Source organism: Neovison vison, chromosome 11 (genome assembly GCF_020171115.1).
Source record: "Neovison vison isolate M4711 chromosome 11, ASM_NN_V1, whole genome shotgun sequence".
In the NCBI taxonomy this organism is placed as follows: domain Eukaryota; kingdom Metazoa; phylum Chordata; class Mammalia; order Carnivora; family Mustelidae; genus Neogale; species Neogale vison.
This window is the reverse complement of record NC_058101.1, coordinates 5,992,325-6,006,239: the sequence shown is the minus strand read 5'-3', so window position 1 is coordinate 6,006,239 and position 13,915 is coordinate 5,992,325. Positions and strand designations below refer to the sequence as shown.

Below are 13,915 nucleotides of genomic sequence, written 5' to 3'. Positions count from 1 at the left end.
AAGGGTCGCCGTATCCGCCTCTTACAGACGACGTTGAGGCCTCGGACAGTGCCCTTCCCCAGACCGGCTGCTGAGCTGCTGCAGCCCGAGTCCAGACCCTGCTGGGGGGTTCTAGTGCCAGTGCGTGCTCTCCGCCATGCTGTGCGGCCTTCATGCCCTAAAACTCTGCCTCTTGCTTGGTGCCTGCCTTGTTGGCCGATCTGGGAGCTACGGCCAGCCCAGCCCAGGCGTCGCCTCTGCAAAGACACTCGGGGGAAGCGTGGCCAGAGAGTCACCCGTGGAGAGCCGGATCGCGCCGCTGACTCGGCTCCGGTTCTCCGTGGGCTTGTCTTTGTCCTCACTGCGTGACTGAACGGAGGACGGAGTGTGCCGCGTTACGTGTCCTTTGATACAGGAGGTGGTAGCCTCATCTGTGTTTTTTTTTTTTTTAAAGATTTTATTTATTTATTCGACAGAGAGATCACAAACAGGCAGAGAGGCAGGCAGAGAGAGAGGGGGAAGCAGGCTTCCCGCTGAGCAGAGAGCCCGATGCGGGGCTCGATCCCAGGACCCTGAGATCATGACCTGAACCAAAGGCAGAGGCTTAACCCACTGAGCCACCAGGCGCCCCTGCCTCATCTCTTTTTTGGGAAGCAACGAGTAGGAATTACATGCGCTGGAATTTCCTGTTCAACTTCACAATATTGTCCTTGGTTTGTGGCTTTTGAACAGTCTTCAGGAGACCTACGAAGCGAAAAGGAACGAATTTCTGGGAGAACTTCAGAAGAAAGAAGAAGAGATGAGGCAGATGTTTGTGATGAGAGTGAAGGAGAAGGAAGCGGAACTTAAAGAGGCAGAGAAAGAGGTAAGCCGCCTGTCTCCTTCGGGGCGGGGACAGGTCAGCAAGGTGTGTGACGGACACGTCCCTGTTTGCAGAACTCCGTGCGCTCCTGCGTGCGCTCCGCATGTGTCTTAGCACACGAACAGCAGACGGACGTGGCAAGGAAGTGCCGGTCAGGTATTCTCAGCCCCATTTTCCAGATGATAAAACTGAGGCCTGGAGGTTAGATGATCTCTGCAGTCACATAACCTAGTATGTAGCGCAGCTGAAACTAGAACTAGACCTTAGGTCTCCAGGTGAGGTCCCGTGTTCTCTGTAGCTCTGTATTTCCTCAGTTTTAAGTCTTGCAATGGAAGAGTTGGGATTCTGGGACCATTATTACACTCTCTCCGCCAAACCGGTGAGCCAAGCCGTGGAGGGGCCCCAGGTGCCCGCTGCTGGGTGACGGGTCGGGCTGTGGGCCCCTTCTGGGGGGGCTCACGCTCGCTGCTCCAGGGCCTCGAGGCTCCGTGTCATTGCCCGTGACCAGGCCCCGTTAACCGCCTGCTGGAAGTTCGCACAGATTTCCACTGTGGCACGCATCCCACAGACGGGGGCGGGCGGGGGAGGCGACAATCTCCCCGAATCCGCGGCTCATCGGGAGTCTCTCGGGCTTGTACACTTCTGCATCGCACGGTTTCCTCGTCGCTCCCTTTAAAGTAATCTTTATCAAGACAACTGAACTTCAGTGGCTGTTTAAGTAGCTAAGCCCTCGGTATGGTTTTGCTGCCGAGCAAAGTTGATCCTGGCTTATTGTTGGCTATAGGTACCAAGTGGAAGCCGGATAGAAATCTAAAATTACCTAGTAAGAGCTTTTTTCTTTCTTCTTTCTGTCCTCCCTCCCTCCCTCCCTTTCTCCTCGCTTTTGTTTCTGCCTCGTGATAATTTTCTAAATTTGATTTGTGAAGGAATTTGCCAGAAACCTCCCAACAGATTCTTACTATTCCAGTAGCCTGTAGTGTCTGTATCACTGTGTGTGTCTGTAAGTAAGTGTATATTACACACTTTGAAAAAGGACCAGAAATCCAGGTAAATTGCTAGTTCGGAGCGTGGATAATTTTTTTCTTCTTTATGCTTCTTGCAATGACCATGTATTTTATTATCAGTAAGAATGAACAGGATCCCCTTCAGTGTCCTGGCGTCCAAGTCTGAAGGGTGCGTCGCAGGGCTTGGAGGGTCGCTCTCTGCCCCCCACCCCACCCCCCCACCAGCAGTGCAGGACCGCGCTTCCATCGCAGGTGCAGCAACACGGACCCGCCGTTGTTTTTGAACAGATGCACGTGGCCTCCAGCAGTACCCGTCACTCCCTCACCCAGCTCGCCCCCCTCTTTTCCTCTCCAGCTCCATGAGAAGTTTGACCTCCTGAAGCGGACCCACCAGGAAGAGAAGAAGAAGGTGGAGGACAAGAAGAAGGAGCTGGAGGAGGAGGTGAGCAACTTCCAGAAGAAGAAGGCGGCCGCTCAGCTCCTGCAGTCGCAGACGCAGCAGGCGGGGGCGCAGCAAACTAAGAAGGACAAGGATAAGAAAAAGTAAGCGGGTGTCCCCCACGCTCCGGGGCCCTCTTAACCATTTATTCCTCTTGCATGTTTCCGCTTTCCCCATTTACAGACTGGAAGCTGGTCTGTTACCAGAAAGATAAAAGCGAGTCTGTTCTCTACAGTGCAGGGAAGATGGTACAGGTTTCTAAAGTGTGCGTAAAGGGTGCACAGACCTAACGTGTAAAACCGGACCGCACGGCACGCGGTCGGGGTGGAGGAACCTGCCGTCCCCGGCGGCGTCTTCTGCACCAGCGCTAGGACTGGAGAAGACGGTCCGTTTCTCTTCAGTGCTCTCTGGAGCCGGTCCTCGAGACTTGATGAGGGCGTCCTGGACGGACCGTGGTTAAGGTCGTTCTCTTCTGTGTGGCGCGGCCTGATACGCCAGTCACCGAAGGTCTTGTTTCCGAAGGGGAAGACCGGGACAGCCGGCTAGGGGCCACCGCGTTTTCCCCTAAGTGCGACTGGTGAACTGTGGATCTGTCCACCTTCCCGTCCAGACGCCCCCCGCCCCCATCCTCAAAGCACACGAAAGAGTATCTGAGACACAGCCTCGATTTCACGTGCCCCCGGGTCGGGTCCTCCTAGGGTCGCCGCTTCCCGGCGCAGCGGCAGCGGCGGCCGCCTGGGTCCCGCGGAGGGTGCGGGCCGGCCTCGGCCTCTCGCGCCGGCCCGTCCGCACCAGCGCGGGGCGTCCCGGGTCGCGGCCGGCGTGGCGCAGGGGCAGGACGGGCCTCCCGGGTCGGCCAGCCCAGGGCGCCCCCGTCCCGCGTCTGCTGAGCGGGTGGGGCTCTCGGGCCCGCGACGGGGCCGCCGCGACGGGTGTCGGGGTTCTTAGTCTTGACCCTGGGGGCCAGGTTCCCGGTTCTGGGGGACGCGCTGGGCAGCTGCGGGGCGCGAGGCGGGCAGAGGCCGGGGCGGGGCTGCGCAGCGGCTGGGCCGGACCGTGGGGTGCGTGCCCCGACGGGCGTCGCCCGATGTCCCGATGCTCTCGCACCCCCCCCCCCCGACCACGGACGGTTTCGCATCCCCCGCACACGCGGACTCCCGGCCGCGGAGCCGCGGGACACGCGTGAAGAGGCCGAAGAAGGAAGCGCGTTCCCTGGGCGACGGCACGGCGTGGGCGAAGCGCGCTGCGAGCTTAACGGTCGGTCCAGACGCCAGCGAGGGAGCCCCGGGGCCGGACCGAGTCAGGCGGGACCGAGTCAGGCCGGACGGAGTCTGAGCGGAACCGCTGCCCGCACCGCGACCCCGTCCGGGACGGTGCGCGCCGGGAGCCGCGGCCACTCGCCGGGACGGTCGGTGCGGCCCGGACTCGGCTCCGCCGGTGCGGCCGGATGGGAAGGCGCGGAGCCTCGTCCACTGCCGACCTGAACTCGCCCGGGATAAAGTGTGTGCGAGTGTGTGTGTGCATGTGTGTGAGTGTGTGCGTGTGTGAATGTGTGGATGAGCGTGTCGGCGTGTGAGTGTGAGTGGGTGCACGCACGTGTGGGCTCACATCCGTAGGTACGGATGAAACAGCTGCCGACTCAAGCGTAGGAGACCCAGAGTCAAGTTTATCTTACCCTGAAGCACTCGTGTGCATGAAGGTCCACGTCGTCTAAGATCTTTTTAGAAGACCAGCAGCGCTCCGAGGAGATGCCCGGCGCCCTGGACGTGCCTTGAAGCCACACAAACCACGCGAGCTGCTCCGCACTGTGCCTCCGTTGGACAACAGTCTGTGTAGGGACAGACTTCCCGGGGAGGGAGGTTTCTCCTTGCCCTTTCGATCATTTTAGGTTATTTTCATCCCAACCTCGGGCCTTAGCGTTGTATAATGCCTTTCAAGTTCACACAAAATATGTGTACATTCTATTTTAGCCTTATTTATACATTCTCTTGTATTAGTACTAGAATTAGACTTCATTTGGTGCACAGCAGTGACCAGATTTCATACCTGACAATGGCACATACTTTTGGGTAGGTTCTGAACCTTTTCTACAACTTCCCCACCTGAACGCCAAAGGCAGCTGCTGGTCGGAGGCCTGGGTGTGGAGGTGAGGGGACCCCCACGCCGCCCCTGAGGGCCCCGGGGGCAGTTTGGGCTGGAGAGGACACAGGAAGATGGTCACCGGAGCAGCACTTGGAGACAAATGGGAGACTGCGTGTTCTCACGTGGCCGGAGGCGATACCGGGGTCCCCTGTGTGCCCCTTCAGAGCTGGCTTTGTTGCAGGGAGAAAATGGTTCTAGAAAGAGATGCTCACTTATTCACTCGCTATGCCTCCACCTTGAAAATTAACTTCGTGTTTCTAATAGTTTCAAATTCTGTTTTGCTCTTTTGGGGATGCGCCCCCTTTTTAACGTACGTAAGGTTTTATACTTCTTGGCCTGTGGTGGCACGAGAGCCCACATTTCCTAAGGTGACAGGTAGAGTAGAGCCGACCGGGGGCACCTCCCGCCCTCCCCAGCCGGTGCTGCCCAGGGTGAGGCCTTCAGCGGACCGCGTTCCTCCTTTTGGAAAACTCGGCACCACTGCCGTTGCCGGGAGGCCTGGGTGGTGACGTTTCATCCACCCGGAAAGAAGGTTTTAAAATCCGTCATTTAGAAACGGTCGCTGGCATCCGAAAACGACAGGTTACGCAGCCGTCCGCTCCTCTGTTGTAGAGAAAGTTTTATTTTCCCTCCTCGCTAAGGAACGAGGTTGCATGTTTCGGACGCACCTGCGGGGAGGCCTGCGGCTCTTGGGGACGGTGTCGCGCTCTGCCCCCAGCGCTGCGGCCACCACCGCCCAGTGCCCGTCCTGCTTCTCCTTCCCGAGTGCATGCGTGGCCCGTCCCCGTCCCCTGCACGCCAGTCCCCGAGTCAACGGCTCAGAGACGGTGCTGTAGATTTATTCTCTGACTCCAACCGCCCAGACACGGAACGATGCGCTTCTCTTCAGCGCCGAGGGGAAGCCGAATTAGTGGATAACATTCTGTGTTATTTGAGAAAAAGAAAACCTTCCATATAATATGGAGTGGTTTCAAGAAGTCAGTCCTAAAGTCTTAATTACATGCAAATGGAAACTAACCGTGTGTTCTTTAATTCAGTATTAAAATGTTGCTTTTGCTTGTCCTGTAGAATAGCTTCCTCCGATGCGTGGTTTTAATTTCTGTCAGTTCCATAATCATTGCATGAGCATTCACCATCACCGAATGCTGGTGCTGGCGCTCCTAATTTTCCGTTCTTTTTTATTATTATTTCTAACTTTTTTGTTTTGTTTTTTAACTTGCAGTGCAAGCTTCACATAAAGCCTGGCAAGCCAAGGACGGTCCCGCATTCACCTGCTTTTGCAGTAATATTGTATCTCTGCCATCTGTGTCCTTTTGTTTTATTTCGTTATTTTTTTTACCCTTCTCCAGACACCAGTAACTATTAACTCATTTTGCTGAATGTTGTTGGGTAGCGGAAAATGACAGAACAAGAGAATGACACCAAAAGCTGTGTGCCGCTGGACTTTGTTTCTGGAAAGTCAATGATTTGCCTTTTATGCCTGTTCCGAGCAGCGGGAAGCATGCCTGTTGCTTGTGTGCCGCTTGGGACCGGGGGCCGGCGGGTCGCTGGCTCCGTGTACGTCTGTCGGGAGAACTCGTCACCGCCTCAGCAGCTGAGCGCTCGTCCCGATGCCCGTGACGGCCGTTTGCTCTTCTCCATTCCAAACCCCTGGTGGCAGGAGCCCACCACCCACTCTGCCCCTCCTCCGTCCCCGCCCCAGCCGAGGTGGCCTCCTGCGCAGGTGGAACAGGGGCCGGCTGTCAGGACTGTCACACCTGCGTGGGATTCTCCTTACTCCGATAACATTGTTGGACCCGTGCTGGGGGTCTCTTCAGACCATCCCCTCTTACGGCTTTAAACACGTGTCCAATCCCCCCCTCTCCAGTCTTGGCCAAGTTGGACCGCAATGAGAAAGGCCCACTGTGTTCCCTTTTATCAGCATGACCTTGACCCTGTCCCGGTTGGGGATCTGCAGGGTCAGGTGGTGGAACGTGGCCAGAAGCTGCATCCGCCGGAGGACGAGCTCCCGCGGCCTCCCGCGCGCGCAGCAAGCGGCGCTGGGCCCTCGTCGGGGACAAGGCAGGTTGTCTGTGACCAGCTGGTGTCCTCTGCAGCCCACTTCTGGGGGCCTCGCCTGTTCCTGGGGGCAGAGAAAGAAGGGCTAGAAGGGCTGGGGTTTCAGGTCCTGCTGTCCCAAGGGTCTCCTCCCCGTCTCTGCGCTGCAGCGGCGCCCCTGGCCATGGCCCCAAGGGTCAGGGCCGCCCAGGAAGGCCACACAGACCCCAGACCACACTTGGAGGGAGGGGGCGTGTGTCCCCGCCTGTACCACCCCTTCAGGGGCTTGTCCCTCGTCTTCCCGGCCTGCCCCGCTGCTGACAGCCCCGGGGGCTGCGGGTTCTCGCCCGCGGCCGCTGCCCTGAGCCATGCCCGCTTCCTCCGGCCCCCGCCGGCCACACGCTGCGTGAAGGGGACAGACACGCTGGGACCCCCGGACCCGCACGCACCCTCTGTGGTCGTTGTCACAAGCCTCTGGTGGATTCCAGTAGTTTCGTTCCTTCTCTTCAGGCTTAACCACACGCTCGGGGCAAGGAAGTGAGGGTCTCCCCGGACCCAGGTCCGCCCTTAGCCGAAGTCCGGATCGGTTCCGCTGAAGGCCGAGCGGGCCGGGCTCGGAGCCGCGGGCTGGCACCGTGAGGGCGGCGCGAAGGCCCGGGTGGGAGCCCCGGCCGCTGGGCACGTCCGCTCCCCCGAGGCTGACCGGGCCGTGGCTGCGCCGAGGCCTGACGCCTGTGTCGTGTGCGCTCCGGCTGCTGCTTGTGTGTGAGCTGTCTGTGCCTTCTAACAAAGCAGCTTCTCGGTTCCGAAATGGTCCCCGCAAAATGACCATTTTTAATGCAGCGCTAAAGCCTTTCTCGAAAGGGAGCCTCGCTGCGAAAGGCATCCAGCGGGCTTGGTCCCAAAATTGTTGACGGATTGATCCCCCCAATGAAAATTGTCACAACAAAGTAAACCACATGGAGAGTCAGGGAATAAAAAGTCCAAAGAAAGTTCTAGAAGCTCGATCCCCCCCCTTTTTTTTAAAAAACGTTGCTTCTGAACTCTCTGCCCCGCTCCCTGGCCCTGTTGGGTTGGTCGTTGCTGCCCTTCTCTTCTTTCTGTGTCTGTGCCTTTTTTCACAGTAGTCCTTGGCTCTGCACGGAATAAATGATACCCTCAAATCTAATTGGATGTGCTTTCGCCTTTGCATGTAAGTACAGTACGAAGAAAACTTGGAGATCTTTCTGACTTTTTGAAATTAGAGAAACAAATGGGCTAGATGGACACTCCCCCCTTCTGGAGGGAGGTAGGGAGGGAAGGTTAGAGTACCTTTGTTGGAAACACTAAATATATTTAAAATAGCCACATTTGTACCTTCCCCACAGTAAATACAAATTTAACTTTCCCTTGATGCCATGTGGAAGTCAGAAGTTACTGTTCCAGGCTGCGTTTCGCACCTGTGGGCATCACTGGACATTACAGAAGGTCCTTGGTTCTTACTGTGGAGTAAAACTAGAATAAGAAATGACCACCTTCCTTTGGAGAAAACTAAGAGGGAAATATTTTTTATGTTAGGTTGCTTAATTTTTTGAAGATCTCGGTTTGATGGTCTTTCCCTCCCGCTGACTGCCGGCCATGAACACACCCTTTTTTTTTTTTGCTAGACAGCTCTAGCTGGCCTCTCCCCATATCTTCTGCTCAGCCACAATGACCATTGCTTTTGGATTTTAGGTCCGTGTAATGGTTGTACGTGCAGTAGAATGATGGAAAAGCACTTAGAGAATTTTCTGGCAGTTAGGGACTTTTTTCCCCCAGCTTAGACTTCTCATTAATTGGTCAGAGTTTTGTCCAGAAAGGGCATCTCAACCAGGGGAACATCTAAGGTCACACTGGGCACAGGTTCCTTATTGTCTTCCTTCTCTGCTTTGTAATCTCACCAGCAATAACACTTATTCTCCATTCTCGTGCACCGCAAACGGACGGACTGGGTTTCTTCACTTTCTGACATACCCATAAGTGTTGCACACACACACTGTTGATCTGGGTTTCAGCTGTTACCGACCCGTGTCATACTGTGTCTCGTGTGGTCCTTCCAAACCCGTCCTTTTAGATCCCTCTGCTTTGCCGTTTGCAAGTGTCTGAAATCGTCAAGTCTCAGCTTCCAGAAAGTCTTGGTTCCACTGAGGGTCCATATGCGATGAGTCTTTAGTGGAAACTGACCTACGAAGTCTAGATTGTATGTAGGTCTGAAGGGAATTTTTTAAATAAACGAAAAGCTGTGAACAGCATTAGAACTTTGTCTATTTCTTAATTTTAAAATATGCGGATATGCCTTAACGTGTAGTTGGAGGTCACTGTCATTTTGCTGTTTGAAAATAACCAGTGTGTTTCTAGAAGTGTTGTGTAACCTACTTTGGGTGTTAATGCAGAATTGTCTTATGTGTAAGCCGCATGTTAGACACTTGTCTTTTTTAAAAACGAAAATAATTGTATTGCTATGAAGTATACCACTTTTTAAGTACCGAAGTAGTCACGTAGCAGCCATGCTCAGTAGTTTGGCGTCTGTTAAGGTAGGAGCGTGATGGGCAGGTCATCTATGCATTTATCACTAGTGCCAAGACACGATGTGGGGGAAAATATATTTTTACCCAAACAATGTGTGCCCTTTTGTGAGTTCTTTCAGTCCGTGTTTGCTGTGCGTATGTGCACACGACTCTCGTATTGGATAAAAGAAAGAGGAACGGAAGAGTCTCGTGCTTTCCTGCCTTGTCTGCTGGGCTTCCGACGCTCCCAGCCGGGCAGCGGCACCTTCTCCGAGATCATTGCCTTGTGGTGTCCTGTCCCTCACGTGTGGCCGCTGCCTCCCTCCCTCCCCCATCCCCTTCTGTGCACACCGTTGTCCCCGGCCCTGGTGTCGGCGCTGCCGGGGCTGCTCACAGAAGCGAGCCCTTAAGCTGACGCACCACCGTCCGCCCAGCTGCCGTAGGGACGCCCCCGCTCCCCCTTTTTTTCAGCTTTTAAGAATCAAATTTGAATCTGAATCTTTCTCTTTTCTCTTCTGTAGCTTCTTCTTTATGTAACGTCCTGTTGACAAGCCCTCCTCTCTCCTAATGGACATAGAGCATTAGCCGAGCAGGAGCTGTCTGTTCACGTGTCGGGGAAGAGTTACCTCATTTCCACCGTCGCTTCCTGTGCTTTTAAAGTCCGGGTCAAACACGCGCGTCGCTGTTTGTACTTGTCCGTGTCTGTTTACCAACCACTGCCCGCGGTGGTTACCAAAGTGACTTGTCACTACCCAAAACGGTAATACTTAATAACACTCACAAGGAAATTGAGTGGAAAAGAGAACGTGGGCCAAGACCCAAGGTAGCCGTGTGTTGGGACCCTGTCGCGTAGCTGTCATATTCTTGAAGCTGCCGATCTGAGAACTCACGGACTGAAGACGGCACGCACCCTACCCTGGGCTGGTCAGCACCTCCAGGGCCCACAAACTCGATCTCATGTTAACTCCAGACCTCTCTGTCCCGTGAGCGACCTTCTGAACAGCCCCATCGGGACCCTCGGCCATCAATCAGGCCATAAGAGCTGGGCAACATCTTCTTTGCTTTTGTTAGTTTTTATGGGTTGTTTTGGAGTTTGGGATTTTTTTTTTTTCAACTTTTGATATTGCATGAACAGAGATGGCTACAATTTTTTTATTTGGAGTGTTCTATTGATGCAATGTTTTTATTTTTCAGCTGACCACCTGCCTCTTGAGAGAGAGAAGTGGGCATCCTTCCTTTAAATTCAGGAACCACTGTTTGATTTCACTCTTTTTCTTTGACCTGCATCCCTTATATAAGTTGTTTTGGTTTGGGATTGTTTTTGAAAAAAAAAAATTTCCAGTTAGTCAGTTGTTTTATGTATTGGTTATTCAAACTGAGTTTGGTATCACAATTATGCCAGTTTTAAGTTCAAGGGGAAATCTAAGTGAAGTGTAAGTCACAGAATTCTGTTTAAGAATCTCTGCTGATCTCAGATACAACCATGAAAACCCCTTGGGTGTCACTAGCATTTTGACCTACAAGTCTTAATCGTGTTTAAAATGTGTCAGTGTTGGGTCAAGGACTTCTCTGCCTCTAGGGCTCAATTTATACTTAAAGCCACCTTAAAATAACTTTCTGGCCCATCCCTGCCTTTCTATTTATTGTGAAACTGTGCTTTCCCTTGTTTCCAGACTGTTTGTATGCTGGGCCGTGGGAATAAACCCCAGGGACGTATACAGCCTCTCCCCGACTAGCATCGTCACTAGTTCTGGTACACATGGTTCTAGTTCTAGTACAGATGGTTCTAGTTCTAGTTCTAGTACAGATGGTTCTGACCCCCAGTCTTCTCAGTTCCCCGGGTGGCTTTCTCTACCATGTCTGTGGGAAAAAAATAAAATTCACTGGGATTCACTTAAGATACACCCAGCATAGGAACACACACTCTGGCAGCGGAGGCTGTGATTCCTAACGCTGGAGAGATGAAGGGCCATTGTCACTTCGTTAGCAGTCACCTCTTAGGGGCACTTTGCATCATCAAGGGATGACTTTCAAATTCAGCTCTATTTTAGAGCATGAACATGCATTTTAAGTTACTTTATAATTTTATTACTCGTCGATAGTCTTCGCTTATTTCCATCACTTTGCAGCCCCAGATTAGGAAGGTTGTGTTTGGTGGAGATCCCCAGGAGTTCGCTCTGCTCGAGACCCGTGGCGCAGGCTCCTGTTGGCAGGTGGGACGGAGCGATAGGGCCCCCGGCCCCCGCCTCTTCAGTCCCTTGCTTCTTGGACGGGTCCTTTAGGGCAATTGGATGCGCCTGCTGGCATCTAAGAAAGAGGCTTTCCTTGAAAGAAACTAATTAAATGTAATAAAGTCAGGTTCATCTGAGCCACTAAATCTCAAAATAGAAGCGTCCGGAGCCCCCCCCCACCCCCCATGTTACATTATAATCCATAAAGGTAGAAATCTGCTGGTCTGGTCAGCAGTGGCTTTGTGGTGGATGGGTGGGCGCCGACTTGAACTGATGCCGGAGCAGGACATCTGCTTTTTAAGTCAAACACAACCAACCTTTTGTGTGAAAACACTGTAAGCACTAAGTACAATGATTGGATTGTTAGTATTTATTTTTTGTTTTTTAAAGATTTTATTTATTTGACAGAGAGATCTCAAGTAGGCAGAGAGGCAGGCAGAGAGAGGGAAGCAGGCTTCCCGCTGAGCAGAGCCCGATGTGGGGCTCAATCCCAAGACCCTGAGATCACGACCTGAGCCGAAGGCAGAGGCTTAACCCACTGAGCCACCCAGGTGCCCCGGATTGTTAGTATTTTAATATGAACTTAACCCCATCACTCATTTAAAAAAACATTCTGCATCAGGTTGTAAAGACATCATTTGAGCAGTATTTAAAAATCAAATCAGGCATTTTTTTAAAGTAGAGAAATGTGTAGCCTGTTGTTGCTGTTCCCTTTTATTCTCCTGTTTGGGACAGGTTAGAAGTCGTATGGGGAACAGGTTACCGTAAGCACGCTGGCCTCTGTTCAGCTCCTAGGGAAGGCTGACCACGGACACCACCAGTCAAGTGAATGCACGGTCCTCCCCGTAGATTCGGCATTTTACTTTGGGGAGTTCCTTTTCTCAAGTGTTGATAAAACTGCTAAGTTCTCAAGTTCTCCTGGCTCACCAGTGAAGAGCTGTAAAGCCATCCCAGGGCTGATCATCATCACTAATAATGATCTGCTTATCCCAAGCTGGATTGTAGAAAAGCAAAGCAAGAACTGAGTCATCGGACCCGGTTTCCATGGGTAATGGGCTTTTTAGTTTGCATTCAGTCTTTTAATAGGTGTTATCTGACTTTCAGATATAGACTGCCTTACCACTTGTGACAGATGTAGTCTACACCACCTACTTGAGGTTGGTACAGCACGTGTATAAACATCTTCGGAGTCAGTATTTGCTGAGCTGGTGGGCAGAAAATTAGGTCATCTTCCCAATATGCTGGGCCAGACTCCCCCACCCCACCCCCAATCAACTGTATCTAGAACACGAAACTTGCCTCTTAGTTAATGATGGTTTTTGCCTATTGGCCCAGCTTGTAAGTAAACACTTCTGGAATCTGAGAAAGTCAGTACATAATTCTCACTGTATGTAAGTGATGCTTCTACACAGAACCGTCCGCTTTGCAGAGGCCCGTCCTCTTCCTGCTCTGCAGACTGGCAGGGATGTCAGTGTGGCTCACTTGAAGACCCTGTGCTTGAGGCTTTCGGATCAGTTTCTAGCAAGTAGCTGGAGCTCCCCTGGCTGGAGAAGCGATTTAATGTGTTAATTTGAAAAGACTAACTGAGAGCCTATGTATTCATTCACCTCCCTTCCCAGCCGTCCTATGCTGGTAAGTAGCTGTACACAAGTGAGATCTTTCCAGGTCAGTGGACCACTCTAAGGCACAGATCACGCGCGCGCGCACACACACACGAGTGTATGGGGAAGGGAGTGCAGAGTAACACGCTAGACTCCGGCCCGACGGAGCACTGGCCGTGCAGCGTCTCAGGACGGTGGGGGTGCCCTGGCAGCTCTCCTTGCCCCTATTTCCGTGCACCGTGCACCTTCCCCACCCGCTTCGGTTCTCCCTTTCCGAATACTTCGTTCCCCGGGCGGTCCCAGGCCTACCCCCGGCCTACCCTGGATGCTGGGGATGTAGCCACACACCACGAATCGCACTGGTCTCTATTCCTCACGAACACAGCAGATTTGGGGAGCAAAAGAAAAGGTAAGCCCTTTCTATGCTAAATTGCTAAAGCCAGATCGTATTCCGACAAGCAGAAGCCCTCTCCCACCTCGCCCAAATTCCTTTTCCGTGGTTGCTTATGGTTGCCCTTCATTCTAGAGTGTCCTCTTGCCTAACAAAAGCAGCAGTTTCTAGGAAATGAGAAACCGGTTCACTGGGCCTCTCCTCTTGTACTACCCTACAGTTGTGTAACACACGTCAATTCTGCCATCTGACACACTAGGAAGATTTTCTTGTATAGTCAAGAGAAAGGGGGAGGTTTTTACCATTTTATCTTAACTCAGAAGTTCCTGGGAACTAAAAAACGAGTTGTGAGCTTTCTCCAAATTTCTCTGGTAAGACATCCTTGGTTACCTCTTATTACGCCTTTTCAATAATCCAGAGATGGCAAGAGGGAGGTCTCTGACCTACTCACAGGCCTGTGGCGTACCATACACCATAAAAACCACTAAACTCATTATGGTGAGTGAAAGCTTCTAGTTCCTTGATAAAACCTATGCTGTCTAAGCCTGTACTTTTTTACCCATTAATGAATTTGATCAAATCCAACTCAAACTGAAAGCAGCAAAGTTTGGGAACTTGGGGACAAAATCTTCTCAGTTGCATTTCTAGGTTATTACGCAGGGCTAGACAACTCAGAAAAATTAGTTTTGCAAAACCAGTTGTTT

The 13,915-nt window shown here is 52.6% G+C and overlaps 1 protein-coding gene across 7 annotated transcripts in view; it reads left to right on the top strand.

Moving 5' to 3' along the window:
- Positions 1 to 10,333, top strand: part of SEPTIN11 (septin 11) — an 87,422-nt gene extending 77,089 nt beyond the window's left edge. Inside the window, exons 8-11 of one of the 7 annotated variants that reach the window (XM_044224624.1) lie at positions 712 to 844; positions 2,201 to 2,388; positions 7,591 to 7,655; positions 10,183 to 10,333. In XM_044224624.1, the coding sequence (XP_044080559.1) occupies positions 712 to 844; positions 2,201 to 2,388; positions 7,591 to 7,612 (343 nt within the window). In that variant the 3' untranslated portion in view covers positions 7,613 to 7,655; positions 10,183 to 10,333. The other 6 variants (XM_044224622.1, XM_044224628.1, XM_044224627.1 and 3 more) reach the window with 6 other exon arrangements.
- The last annotated feature ends 3,582 nt before the right edge of the window (positions 10,334 to 13,915 follow it).